This window comes from Calypte anna, chromosome 1 (genome assembly GCF_003957555.1).
Source record: "Calypte anna isolate BGI_N300 chromosome 1, bCalAnn1_v1.p, whole genome shotgun sequence".
Classification (NCBI taxonomy): domain Eukaryota; kingdom Metazoa; phylum Chordata; class Aves; order Apodiformes; family Trochilidae; genus Calypte; species Calypte anna.
This window is the reverse complement of record NC_044244.1, coordinates 949,925-963,142: the sequence shown is the minus strand read 5'-3', so window position 1 is coordinate 963,142 and position 13,218 is coordinate 949,925. Positions and strand designations below refer to the sequence as shown.

Here is a 13,218-nt window from a genome sequence, read left to right as displayed (position 1 = left end):
ACTGCTCAGCTCTGAGGAAAATATTTTACCGTCCAGGAGGACACAGAGGCCCCACCTGAGCCCTCCTTTGGGGAGGAACAGACAAGATAGATGCCAGAATTAACCAAACAGAGTATTCCATCCCATATACGTCACACTCAGTATAAATTTGAGGCATCACGATGGCCGAGCCAGATCTTTTCCTGATTTCCTGCTTCCCTTCCTTCACCCGGCATCCTGGAAGGATCCCGTCCGTTTGTTTGCCTGTGGTCCTGATCCGTGCCAGCCCATATCTGTGTGTTCCTGCCTCCAGTTCCCGACTGCTGCCGACTCCAGGATTCCAGCCTGGACTTTCCCAGGGCTGCCCTGCAGCCTCAGTGGTGACGTGAGAGTTATTGGGGGAGAGGGGGGAGGAATGTGGTATCCATTTTCCTGTATATTTGTATATATTTAGTAATTTTACCTATTTATCACTACTGTTTCATTAAAGTTGTGTAGTTTAGTTTCCAACCCATCAGTCTCTCTCCCTTATTCTCTCTCCTTTCTCTATCAAGGAGAAAGAGAGATTAATAGAGAGCGTCTGTTATTCAGTTTAATTGCCGGGCCAGTGTTAAACCGTGACAGCTCCTCAGAAAGCAACACTTCTCCTAACACAGCAAAACCCCCAAAAGCAGCAGCACCACCTTCAACCCACACATCTCTTACACCTTCGTGTAACAGGCAGGGTGTGGCAGATGCTCACTGGTGCAAACTGGTTGTAAGGTTTTCTTACAGGGAGTTGACAGCTTCCTTGTCACCCCTGTGGTTTCCATGAGACCTCTGAGTAAACCCCTTGCTCCAGCACATGAATTTGCTGCTCTTTGCACCCTGTAGTTTGCTCACACTCAATGGTCACCTCTCTGCACCCAGAGCAGAGAGGAGGAGCAGCTCCTCAGTCCCTCCCTGCAGACCCAGCAGGGCCTGAGCACCAATTGTCCAGACAATTTATCCCAAATTTGGCCCACTCACTGCCCCCACCCACTGTCCCATCCCTAGAGGGATGTTGATAGAATCCTTCTGGTTGGAAAAAAAAACCCTTTAAGACAATCAAAAGGCCAAGTGTTAATCCAGCACTGCCAAGGCCACCCCATGGCCCTCAGAACCACAGCTCCACGGCTTTGAAACCCCTCCAGGGCTCTGAGGACTCCCTGGGCCAGGCCCTGACAACCCTTTCCGGGAAGAAATTATTCCCAAACTCCAGCCTAAAGCTCCCCTGGGCAACTCGAGGCCATTTTCTCTTCTCCTATCCCTTGTTCCTTGGAAAAAGGGACCTCCCTCCCCCTGGCTCCAACCTCCTTCCAGGGAATTGCAGGATAAGCTTTCCTCTCAACCTCCTTTCTTCCAGGCACAAACACCCCCAGCTCCCTCAGCTGCTCCTCTGAAGTTCTCCAGATCCTTCTCCTGGCTCTCCAGCCCCTTTCCCTAATTCCATTGCCCTTCTCTGGACACACTCCAGCACCTCAACATCCTTCTGCTTTTGGGGGGCCCAGAACTGAACACAACATTGCCCCTTATTTACACCTCCCAAAACCAAACCCAATCCAACTGTCCCACAGCATGTCCCCACTTGAGCCAGACAGACACTCCACACCACCCACCTACCCTCTCCTGGGGCAGGGACAAGAAATTCAGGTAGGAAATGGCTGGAATTTGGTAAAGGGAGTTGCCCTTGAACTCATTTGCCCTGGTAACCACCTTCTCTAATAATGGATTTGGTGCAGAAAACCTCCCCCAGCACTGGGACACAGAGATGAGGTTTTGGAGCATCAGTGAAAGGGATGAGAGAATCTGCAAGCCACCACCACCAAAGGGGATTAAGAGTCACCCTGGAACCAAGTTTTTTCTTCTTAGGCCACAGAAGAATAACAAAAGAGAAACTCAAAGGGTCAGCTCTGCCTCAAAATGCCAACATTTTAAGGGCAGATGTTGCAAAAAGGGACACTCAAACCTTCCAGACACTGCTGGAGCCACCAAGCTGGAAAGCTCCAAGAAGCAGAAGGAATCAGCAGAGCAGAAGCCCCTGCCACAGAACCATGGAGATGACCCAGCTCTGATGGCTGCTTCCCCACAAGGTGAGGAAGAGGAGGAGATGGCTGAAGGGCTTTTTCACCCCCTCACTGCAGCCCTGAAGTCAGGCTGAGCTCAGGAGGAAGCTTTGGGAGCTCACTCACCATTAGCCATAAGGAATTTGGGGATTAGGTCCACGTTCCAGTCTCTCCCTCTCCCCATGGATTCTGGTGGAGCTCCTGGGAGATTAAACCTTTTGTAGAGCTTGGGAGAGAACACAAAACTTCTTACAGGCAGAGGAAATGTTTCTGGGGGTAATTTCTACCCACAATTGTACACACTTTCCACCCCCACATCTCCCCAGCTGAACATAACTCTTCAGAGCAAGTTTTTGGCCAAGCTTTTAGCTCCAGCTGGATGTTTGGATGCCCTGCACAACACAGGACAGTAAATCCTTGCAGTAAAAATCAGGCAGCAAATATCCCTGCTCATCCAGCTTTTCTTCCACCAAGCTTTAAAAGCTTGGGAATGGATGAGCTGCTGAACCAAAACACTGTTTGAGGTCCCTAACAGGTAATCTGATCAATGTGCCCAGCTCTAGGCTCCTCCAGAAACTTCTATCAGGTTTTCCAATAAAAATATTTAACCCAGTTAAGCTGCAAAGGAGAGAAGTGATTTCCTGACATCTCATTAATCAGCCAGGCTAACAGCTTTTGAGGCTCCACAGTCACAGCTCACCCCAGGAGATGGCATCTGACCATCCCCAAGGGCTCACAGAGAGAGAACCAAGCAGGGCAGAGAACACTTGCTGTTTGTTAGGGTGGTGTCTGCTGGGAAAAAATCAGCAGGAACTCATTTTGTGGCACTTCCACACCAGATAATAATGGCCAAAGAGTTCATAGAATCATGGAATGGTTTGGGTTGAATCCTCTGTGCTGACTCCATTTCCTTTTCTGGGAATCCAGTGTTTGAGGCCAAAATCCCCAGATTATAACAGAATCATGGAATGGTTGGAAGGGACCTCAAAGCTCATCCAGTTCCAACCCCCTGCATGGGCAGGGACACCTCCCACCAGCTCAGGGTGCTCCAAGCCCCATCCAACCTGACCTTCACTTCCAGGGATACAGCTTCTCTGGATAACTCAGGCCAGGTTGTCCAGGAAGGCTGTGGCTGCCCCATCCCTGGCAGTGTCTCAGGTCAGGTTGGATGGGGCTTGGAGCAACCTGGGCTGGTGGGAGGTGTCCCTGCCCATGGCAGAGGATTGGAAATAGTTGATGTTTTTTTTCTAACATCTGCCACGTGTCCAATTGCCTGATGTGAGAGTCAACTGGGCTACCAAATGGGGCCAGTAATCAGACTGGAATGTCTGACCAGTACAGCAGAGACTCCAGCCCTGCTTTCCCAGTCCTGTCTTGCTGTGGTATCATATTCTGATTATAGAATCCCAGATTGGTTTGGGTTGGAAGGGACCTCAAAGCTCATCCAGTTCCAACCCCCTGCATGGGCAGGGACACCTCCCACCAGCCCAGAGTGCTCCAAGCCCCATCCAACCTGACCTGAGACACTGCCAGGGATGGAGCAGCCACAACTTCCTTGGACAACCTGGGCCAGGCTCTCCCCACCCTCAAATTCAAGAAGTTCCTCCCCATCTCCAACCTCAATCTCCCCTTTCTCTCCAAGTTTTAACCCATTTCCCTTCTCCTCTCCCTACCCCCCCGTGTCCAAAGCCCTCCCCCAGCTTTCTTGGAGCCCCTTCAGATATTGGAAGGTTGCTCTAAGCTCACCTGGGAGCCTCCTCTTCTCCAGGCTGAACAACCCCAAGCCCTCAGCCTGGCTTCCCAGGGAGGTGCTCAGCCCTCTGAGCATTTGAGTGGCTCTGCTCTGGACACCTTCCAGGAGCTCTGTGTCCTTCTGATGTTGGGGACTCCACAACTGGACACAGAGCTCCAGATGGGCTCTCAGCAGAACTTCTCTCCTGTTATAACATCCACTTGTCAAGCTCCAAACAAGGGTTTAGGTGCTGAGAGCTTGAATCTTGGCTGGGGGCTACAGAAAACAAGCACCACCTGCCATGGATGAACTGATTTCTCCTCTGCTGTTGGAAGTGGCAGTGCCATAAAATGTTCTTCCTCCAGGAAAATCCTCCAGAGGAATGAATTTGAATTCCCAACCCCAAAGGTAGCTTGAAACAAAGCCCCCCTTCCCATTCTGACATGTCTGGGGAGGTGATGATAAGTAGGTGTCAGCCCCCTGGGTACTTACATCCTCCAGGGGTGTAATGGATGCACTTTCCCCTCCGTAGTAAGAGTTCTGATCCATGTGAAGGACCTTCTTGCCATTCACTGACATGATCCCAGAGAGGATGCATTCCTAGGGAAAAAAAAAAAGGATGGAAGGGATGGGTTAGTTGAGTTTCAGCCTCCTTCCATCTTTCCTAACTCAGAGCACGTTCAGGCAGGCTGCTGCATGCCCACCATGGAAGGCAGATGCATGGGCCTTGGGAAACAAAGGCATCAGTTGCCTCACTCCAAAATGAAGAAGCTGCCAGATTTTTGTTTGGAACAGATTAACCCCTTAGGAGGTTTGCTCTCTGCTCCAGGCAAGGCAACCAAAAGGTTTCAAACCACACAACCACCACCTGCCAGGGCTTCTCTGAGGATAAATTCATGCAGAGGTTGATCCTGGCTGCCCCATCCCTGGCAGTGTCTCAGGTCAGGTTGGATGGGGCTTGGAGCACCCTGGGCTGGTGGGAGGTGTCCCTGCTGATTGTTGGAACTGGATGAGCTTGAAAGTCCCTTCCAACTAAAACCATTCTGTGATTTGGGCCAGATCAGGAAAATCTCTACTTCTAAACCACCAGCTGAGAGGCAACACCCTCTTTGATGGGTGCTCCCAGGAGCATAAAACCTTGCCTTGAGGGACACCAAGCAGCCTCCTCAAAACCTCCACCTTTGGTATTTGCCACAAAAGAGTCAACAGCTACTCTGAGAGGAGAGAGGTAGCAAAAAAAAAAATAAATTAAACCATTTGGGAGCTTCAGCATCTCAGCAGACACTTTGCTTTCCTTGCTCTGCACACATTGAGATGAAACCCACCAGGAATACTTTGAGCAGCAGCACCCAAACACAACACCCAGAGGCTGAGACCAAGCTCAGGGACCACAAGCTGTAGTTTGCAGAACCAGCTGAGGACTTGGCTGGTTAAATCCTCATTAAAACCCAACTTTGCAACTAACCCTGGTCACCAGCTCTGGCATGCACGAGTTGAAGAGCTTAACAACAACAATAAAAATGAATATTTGGATTTTTAGGACTGCTTGTGGTGGAGGTTTCACTGCTCCTTCCTGCTCTGCCTCTCCAAAGGGAGAATGAAACTGGAGCTGAGCTCTTGGTCACCATCAGACTCATCTCATTTGGGCATCCTGACTCCATCTCATGTTCTCTTTTGTTAAAGCTGCTGAGATGCCACCAGAGTCCTCAGCCAAACCAGAGTTCAAAAGCAGAGAGCCTCCCACTGCACGTTGTTCACAGGGCTTGTAAATCCCAACTGGGGGTAAATCCTCAGTGTGAAGGAAGCTTTCAAAGCTGGGGAGGCTGAGTTGGATTTCAGGAATTGTTTCTTCCCTGAAAGGCTCTGGAAGGGTCTGCCCAGAAGTGGTGGAGTCACCATCCCTGAGGATGCCTGAAAAATGTGTGGATGCAGCACTTCAGGACACTGTTCAGTTGGCTTGGTGGTGTTGGGCTGACTTGATGCTCTTGGAGGTCTTTTCCAGCCTTCTCTGCTTCTAAAACCATCTTCAACCTCACCAGCTAAAGGCCCACCCAGGCTCCAGGCAGCTTTGCAGGAGGGGTTTTCATAGAATCATGGAATGGGCTGGGTTGGAAGGGACCTCAGAGATCATCAAGTCCAACCCTTGATCCACTCCCACTGCAGTTCCCAGCCCATGGCACTCAGTGCCACATCCAGGCTCTTTGGAAAGATCTCCAGACACGGAGAATCCACTACTTCCCTGGGCAGCCCATTCCAATGCCTGATCACCCTCTCCAGAAAGAAATTCTTTCGAATCTCCAACCTAAACCTCCCCTGGCACAACTTGAGACCCTGCCCTCTTGTCTTGCTGAGAGTTGCCTGGGAAAGAGCCCAACCCCCCCCTGGCTCCAACCTCCTTTCAGGGAGTTGCAGAGAGTGATGAGGTCTCCCCTGAGCCTCCTCTTCTCCAGCCTCAACACCCCCAGCTCCCTCAGCCTCTCCTCACAGGATCTGTGCTCCAGTCCCTTCACCAGCCCAGTTGCCTCCTTTGGACCTGCTCCAGCACCTCAATCTCCTGCCTGAGGGGCTGAGGGGCCCAGAACTGGACACAGGACTCAAGCTGTGGCCTCCCCAGAGCTGAGCACAGGGGCAGAATCCCTTCCCTGGACCTGCTGGCCACGCTGTTCCTGAGCCAGCCCAGGATGCCATTGGCCTTCTTGGCCACCTGGGCACACTGCTGGCTCATGTTCAGCTTCATGTTTTTGTTTCCAAATGTCCTAACACCTGGAGGATGGCTGGGAGGCTTCACTTCCAGGTGACACTGGGCAAATCTTCCCTGCTGGGAGTGCAAGGCACTGCTAACCAGTCCTTCACCCCTCAGGATCCCATGGGAATGCAGCTGAGGGCCCAAAGAGCAAAGCCTGAGCTGCCTGAGTGGTGCACAGCAAGCAAGGGGCACTCCAAGGTTAATCCCTGAAGCCACGGGTGATTTGAGGGCTTCATGACCACCACATGGATCAGGAAACAGGATCAGCTGCTCTGCTTCCCACAAAACCTCTCAGGGATCCATTAGCTCCTCCTCCTAGCACCACAGCATCCTCCCCAGGCTCCAGATCCCTCACATCCTTGCTAAAGCCAAAGCTGACACAGCTGCAGCCAACCCTGTGTTGAGACACTATATAAAAGCCCCACAAGGCTGAGGAACCACACAAATGAAGCAGAGGTGACTTTTAGGGTGTCAATAAGAGGGTTAAGGAGTCCCCACATGCACTGTGGTACTGTCAGACCAAGTGCCACCCAGTGCAGTGTCATCTCCTCAGTTAAAACTGAATTTCAGGGAGTCCCACTCTTAGGTTTGACTCTTTGCCTCTACCCTGCAGTTTTATTTCCCCTGGGAACATCTTTCCAAAACCCTTGCTCACCAGCTCTGCCAGATGGTGCTACAGGACCTGACAACGTCCACGCTGGAGCTGAGCCAGGAAGAAGCCAACCAAGGATTTCAAAGCCAAAATGAGGATCAATGGGAGGAATAAAAGTCACAGCAAGAGCTGCAGCAGCCACAGGGATCAGGCCAGATGTCAGCTGATTTCCTTCCTCCATTTAAGGAAGACTTCAAAGCATTTCTTGTTCTATCTTCTCAGCAAATCACCTCCCATTCAGTGTGTCTCCCTGCCACACACCCTGCCCAAGCTGCCAGCACCCCCAGAACAAAAGTGGGTACCAGCAGAAGACATAAAAGAAGTTTTAAATACCTTCTCCACCTTATTTTATACCCATTAAACACCAAGGTGGGGATATTATATATTAATTATAGATTCTTTCATTCAGGGCTCATTTCACTGCCTCATTCTCATCACTCAAAGCACTGAAATCCTTTGGCTTCCAACGAGGCAGCAATGTGGTGATAAAACCACAGGAGACACACAATAGATTCATCCTCCCAGCTCAGCAATTCCTTTTGAAGTCCAGGCTGGCTGCCCTGCTGCCTCTACCCATCCATGGGGGCACAGGTCTGTGGGTAGGAACTGCTCTGGTTACATCATTTGGGTCAGGGAATGAGGCAAACAAACTGTGCTGATAAGGGAAGGGCTGGAGTTAAGACTGCAAATAATTGGGGGAGGGAAAAGAATAAAAAAAAAAAAAGAGGAGGAAGTGTCAGAATTCAAACCTGTGGCTTTCTGACCATGAACAAGAGGCAGAGGGGTGATGAAACTGAGCAGGAAGGGCACTGAGACAGTGGGGAAAGCTCCAGGTGTTCTTCTGGGGGAAACTGCAGTCAGGTTGTGCTGCTGGAATCCAAAGCTTCAGGGCTCATGTTGGGCTGCCAAGAGCTGGGTTTGTCTTGCTGAATGAAATGAGAGAGCAAATCCTGACAGGGGGTGATGGGGGTGGCAGTGCTGCTTCCAGTGGCCAAAGAGCACAGAACCCCAGAGCAGAACAGGTTTGGGATAAATTGGAGGGGAAAAAAAACCAGGAGTTAAGGGGTAACTGAGGGGGGTGGTGGTGGTGTTTCTGTGCTTGTTTAAGACCCATCAGCAGTCACCTGGAGGCCTTCTGCCCACTGAAGCCTTCATAGAATCTTTCAGGTTGGAAAAGAGCCTTGGGATGATGAGTCCAAGCATCATCCCTACCCTACAATGTTCTCCATATCCCCCAACACCACATCTCAAACACATCCAGGGATGGTGACTCCACCACCTGCCATCCCAGGGCCTGACCTCTTTCCATGAATATTTTTTTCCCTAATGTCCAGACTAAACCAGCTTGAAGCCATTCCCTCTTGTTCCATCACCTGGGAGAAGACACCAGCACCTTTCAGGCTGTTGGAGAGCCCTGAGGTCTCCCCTCAGCCTCCTCTTCTCCAACCTGAACAATCCCAGCTCCTCCAGTTAATTCTTCACAAGATTACAGCCCTAATCTTCAGGGAAGGTTGTTCTTCAGGGAAGGTTGTTCTTCAGGAGGGGCTGTTCCTTCAGGGAAGGCTGTTCCTTCAGGGAAGGAGGGAAGGCAAGAAGGTTTAGATGGATCTTCTCCAAGTAGGGCAACAGTTCAGAAAGGCTGAGACAGCTCAAGAGAAACTTGAGCCAAGCTCAGTCCCTCCACCAGTGCTGAGGAGAGGATTCTGCACAGGGCAGTGAGCAAAATCCCTTCCACCTTCCAGAATGGGCCCTGGCAGAGCAGAAGCTCTTTCATAGAAAGACAACCTGGAGAAGAGAAGACTCCACTGGAAGACTCCAGTGCTCTGCTGGGTTTGCAGGGTTTCACCTCAGGGCAGACATCAATTTTAGCTGATTTCAGATAAATCCTGCATCCATTCTGGTGTCCCCACCATAAAAACATGGATCTGTTGGGATGAGTCCAGAGGAGGCCACAAAGATGATCCAGGGGCTGGAGCAGCTCTGCCAGGAGGAGAGGCTGAGGAGCTGGGATTGTCCAGACTCCAGGGGGACCTTAGAGCTGCCCCCCAAACCCTGAAGGGAACCTCCAGGAAGGCTGCAGAGGGACTTTTCAGAAGAGTGTCCAGTGCTAGGAGAAGGGGAAATGGTTTGAAAGTGCAGGAGAAGAGGTTCAGCCTGGAGCTTAGGAAGAAGTTCTTCAGGAGGAGGGTGCTGAGACTCTGGAACAGATTGCCACAACAGAGAAGTTGTGGCTGCCCCCTCCCTGGAGGTGTTCAAGGCCAGGTTGGATGAGGCTTGGAGCAACCTGGGCTGGATGAGAGGTGTCCCTGGGCATGGAGCTTGGAGGAGATGAGCTCTGAGCTCCCTTCCCACCTCACCCATTCTGGGCTGTGGTGAGCAAGAAGTCAGGCACAGAATTCCAACCTTCTCTCTTCCACCCTACACCCAACGTGCTGAACTCCAAGCTCTGCTTAGCCACACAAACTCCCAAAGCAATCCCTCACTGCACTTGAGCAATCCCCTCAGCTACCAGGGGATGATGCAAGGGATGGTGACACCACACTTGGTCCTCACAGTCACCTTCAAGTTCTTTATTTAGGCTCCTTAAGCAAGGAGGTCTGTGCCTACAAGATTAAATCTCTCTTCCACCCAAGAGTTTGGCTACTCTGCTCCTCCAGAAAGTGAATCTGTATCTCTGTGATGGATTTAAGGAGGTTTAACCCAGGGAGGCAGCTGGCAGGTAAGAAGCTTAGCTCTGCAGACTTGTGGCCTGCACCCACTGAAAATCCAGCAGGAACGTGGTGCTCATCTCCTGGGGATGAACAGGATGGAGCCCAAAATCCAGGTCAAATAACCCAGGACTTCTGGAAGTGGATTAGTTCCTCTCAGAAGGGCACAACATCCCATCCTCAAATGTCCTAGTGTTTGTACTGAGACATTTACAGACAAAAAAAGAGGTGGAAATTAAGGTGAAAAGAGCAAAATGAAACCATTGGGTGTTCTCCAGCCTGCTGATCACCAGGCCAGATGAGAAATGGGTTTGTGCAGCAGGTGGGGAGAAAGATGCTGCTTAATCTGCAATGCAAGAAGCACCTCACAAGCCTAAGGATCTGAGAGCTATTAAGACTTGAGCAACCTGGAAGAAGACATTCCCACCAACATTTCCAGGATGCAAGACCTGGAAAAGCCACCAACACTTTGCAAATCCCTGCCCTGTAGTGAGGACACAGAGGTCTGACACTTCCTCACCAACCAGGAGGAACAGAGAGCTCTGAAGTTCAGTTCTCCCTCCTGTAAATCAAAGCCTGTGGTATCAGCAGTACTTCAGGATTAAAGGCAGGCTGGGATTATTTGTCCCCATCCTGCTAAGAGACCTCTCTCCAAGCTTATTGCTGCAACAGGGATCTCCAGGTTGCAGAGAGAAGGGAGAAAGTGAAAAGATTTTTGTGCCAGTAATCCCAATCCTGCCCAAACTCTTCACTCCTGGCTGAAGAAAAGCTCAGCACCTGGAACATCCATCTTGTGCTTTCAAATCCACCCAAAAGGGGAATTTCTACACCCACCCCCATAGCTGTGTCCCTGCAGACCCAACCAGCAGCACCACAACAGATGTCTTTGTGGCTCTTTTATTTATTTTTTTTCCTCTCTAAACCAAGGAGTGAACTTTCAAAACCCAAAACCTCCTGCTGAGCAGCTGCTCACTGCCTCTCTCTGGATCACAGCTACTCCATGGGGTGTTGTGGAAGTCCTAGTGCTGGGTGCCAGGACAAGGCAGTGACTCTCATGGGAGAAGATCTCAGCCCAGAAGATGGGGACAGCACCTCCTTGAAGATCAAGCCAACAAGACCCCAATTTCACCTCTTTTTTTGTTTAAGCAGCACCAAGATGGGTGGTGGCTGAGGTGCTTTTCAGAGAGGAGACACCAACTCAGCCACAGCAGCAACCTGATGGGACTCCAACACTACAGCACAGCTCCAGTAAGGGGCAGGGCCAAGGAAAGGTTGGATGAAAACATCACCTGAAGCTTCCTGACAGCTCTTTGGGAAAGGGAAGAAACAACCCAAAGCATTTCCACGGCCTTTTCAACTTTCCTTTTCCTCAGGAAACTCAACTCTGCCAACACCAAAGGTGGAGAAAACCTCCAAACTTCCAGCTTGACTGGAAGACAGCATGAAGCCTTTTAGCCCAGCCTGAACCAACACTCCCAAACTACTCCCCAGCCCAGCTAACACCATCAGGAACATCTCTGTGGCACCAGGACCTCTGCTTTTTATCCATCTGCTTTCCTGCCCAAGCTGCTCAAGAGGAGATGAAGTCCATCCTGTTCTAATTGCTATTTCAGAGGTCAAGTCTGCTCCTCAGGAACAAAAGAAGAGCTCTGGAGGCTCTGGGGTTTGGTCAGCACACCTTAAAATCCAGCCCTAATGTATTCATTTTAATCCAAATGCTGATCATTAGCATCAGCTTGTCTTAAAAAGTGATTTCACAAGAGGCCTTTTGTCAATTTTACACTGGCACTTGTCAGGTTGAGATTAAGCAGGGTGCTTACCCACTTGATACCACAGCTCACTCTGAAGCATAAATTAACATTTTAATGGAGCTCAGATCTATCAGGAGGCCCCTTTACTAGAAGCTCATTATAATCCACCTCCCCAAAAAGTCTGTTTCCCTGCTTTGCTGAGCTAGAGACAGGTTTCAGGCCAGACTGCAGCTTTCCCTATCAAAGGGAAGAAGCTTTATAGCTCCTAAACTCATCTCTGCTACCTCAAAGGAAAAAAACCAAACAAACAAACAAACAAAAAAACCTTGAGAGAAAGGAATGAAAGCAACCAGGAAAGTTGGGTTTATCCAATGGCACCAGCTGGGAAGACACTCCCACGCTTTGCACATTTTCTTTGTGCCCCATCCTGGTTTTTTAGTCTCATTATTCCCAACCTGGGAAGAGGGGAGGGGTGTGGGGAGGATAAACAAGATCTGCCTTAAGCAGCCATGTCCTGTGTCAGCAGAGATGATGCCTCCACCACTCTGGCAGTCCCCTCAATCCCAGCCCCAAAGCCACAGTAGGAAGCTCCTGGATTTCTGGTTACAATCAGCACCAACCAAGGGAAGTGGAGGAAATCCCTCACCACCAACCCCAAAGATCTCTCTTTTTGTCTGGCCACCCCGTTAAGAAGAGGAAACAAAAGCAGGAAAGGTTTGGTGGCTGGGGGTGGGTTTTTTTGGGTTGTTTTTTTCTCTTTTGAGCAGCCAGGAAAACCTCCTCACCACCATATTGGATTTTCTTCCCTCCTCCTTCAAACAAAGCCCCTTGTTTGGAACCTGCAACCCATCCTTCAAAGCCCTCCAGAACCCACAGAGGTTTGGGGTTCTTCACTTGGAAGAAAAGCAGGAATCAGAACCTCATGGCACTGCTATTTTAGATATATAGAGAATAAATAATTTTTTTTTTCCTCCCTTTCAGCAGCCTGCAGAGCAAGCTGCATCCTCCACAACAGGACAAAGCCCCATCACAGGGCTCATCCCCTGCAGCACCCCCAGGTGCCATCAGCTGTCACTTTGCCTCAGGGACAACACGACAACACAAGAGAGGATTTTTTTTGTTTTTTTTTCGGGAAGGGGGGGAGGAGGAAAGGGAGGGTAAATCAGCCGAATTTGACAGGCGTGCAAGGTTTGGCCGCCTCCCCATCCCCCTCCTGCTGCAGTCAGGGCTGGATGGAGGCGAAGGCTGCAAAGGCGGAGCGGGGAGAGGAAAAGGGGAGGGGATGGATGGATGGATGGATGGGGAGGATGGGGGGGGGGATAAACCAGGTCTTGCCTCCACCCTAAACCCGGTTCGGCTGCGAGGAGGGGAGGGCAGGATGGACCCGCAGCCACCTCGGCTTTGGGGAGTAAAGATTTTTTTTAAAAATCGTCATCAATTAATAAAAAATAAAATAAAAATATCAGGCCATAAATCCCCGTTAGTGTTTTATTGTCCCTTGTTCCCCGCCCTCCCTCTGCTAAACAACTGCATTTTTGGGGGGGGCTTCCCATCACCCCCACCCTG

At 50.5% G+C, this 13,218-nt stretch overlaps 1 protein-coding gene across 2 annotated transcripts in view; it reads right to left on the bottom strand.

Annotated features, from left to right (window-relative positions):
* LOC103527806 (rab GDP dissociation inhibitor beta) overlaps positions 1–13,218 on the bottom strand; it is a 28,667-nt gene that overhangs the window by 13,564 nt on the left and 1,885 nt on the right. Inside the window, exons 2-3 of one of the 2 annotated variants that reach the window (XM_030469518.1) lie at positions 4,288–4,395; positions 2,190–2,289 (exon numbers count right to left, since the gene is read on the bottom strand). In XM_030469518.1, the coding sequence (XP_030325378.1) occupies positions 2,190–2,289; positions 4,288–4,395 (208 nt within the window). The remainder of the gene's footprint in view (positions 1–2,189; positions 2,290–4,287; positions 4,396–13,218) is intronic. The other variant, XM_030469519.1, reaches the window with a different exon arrangement.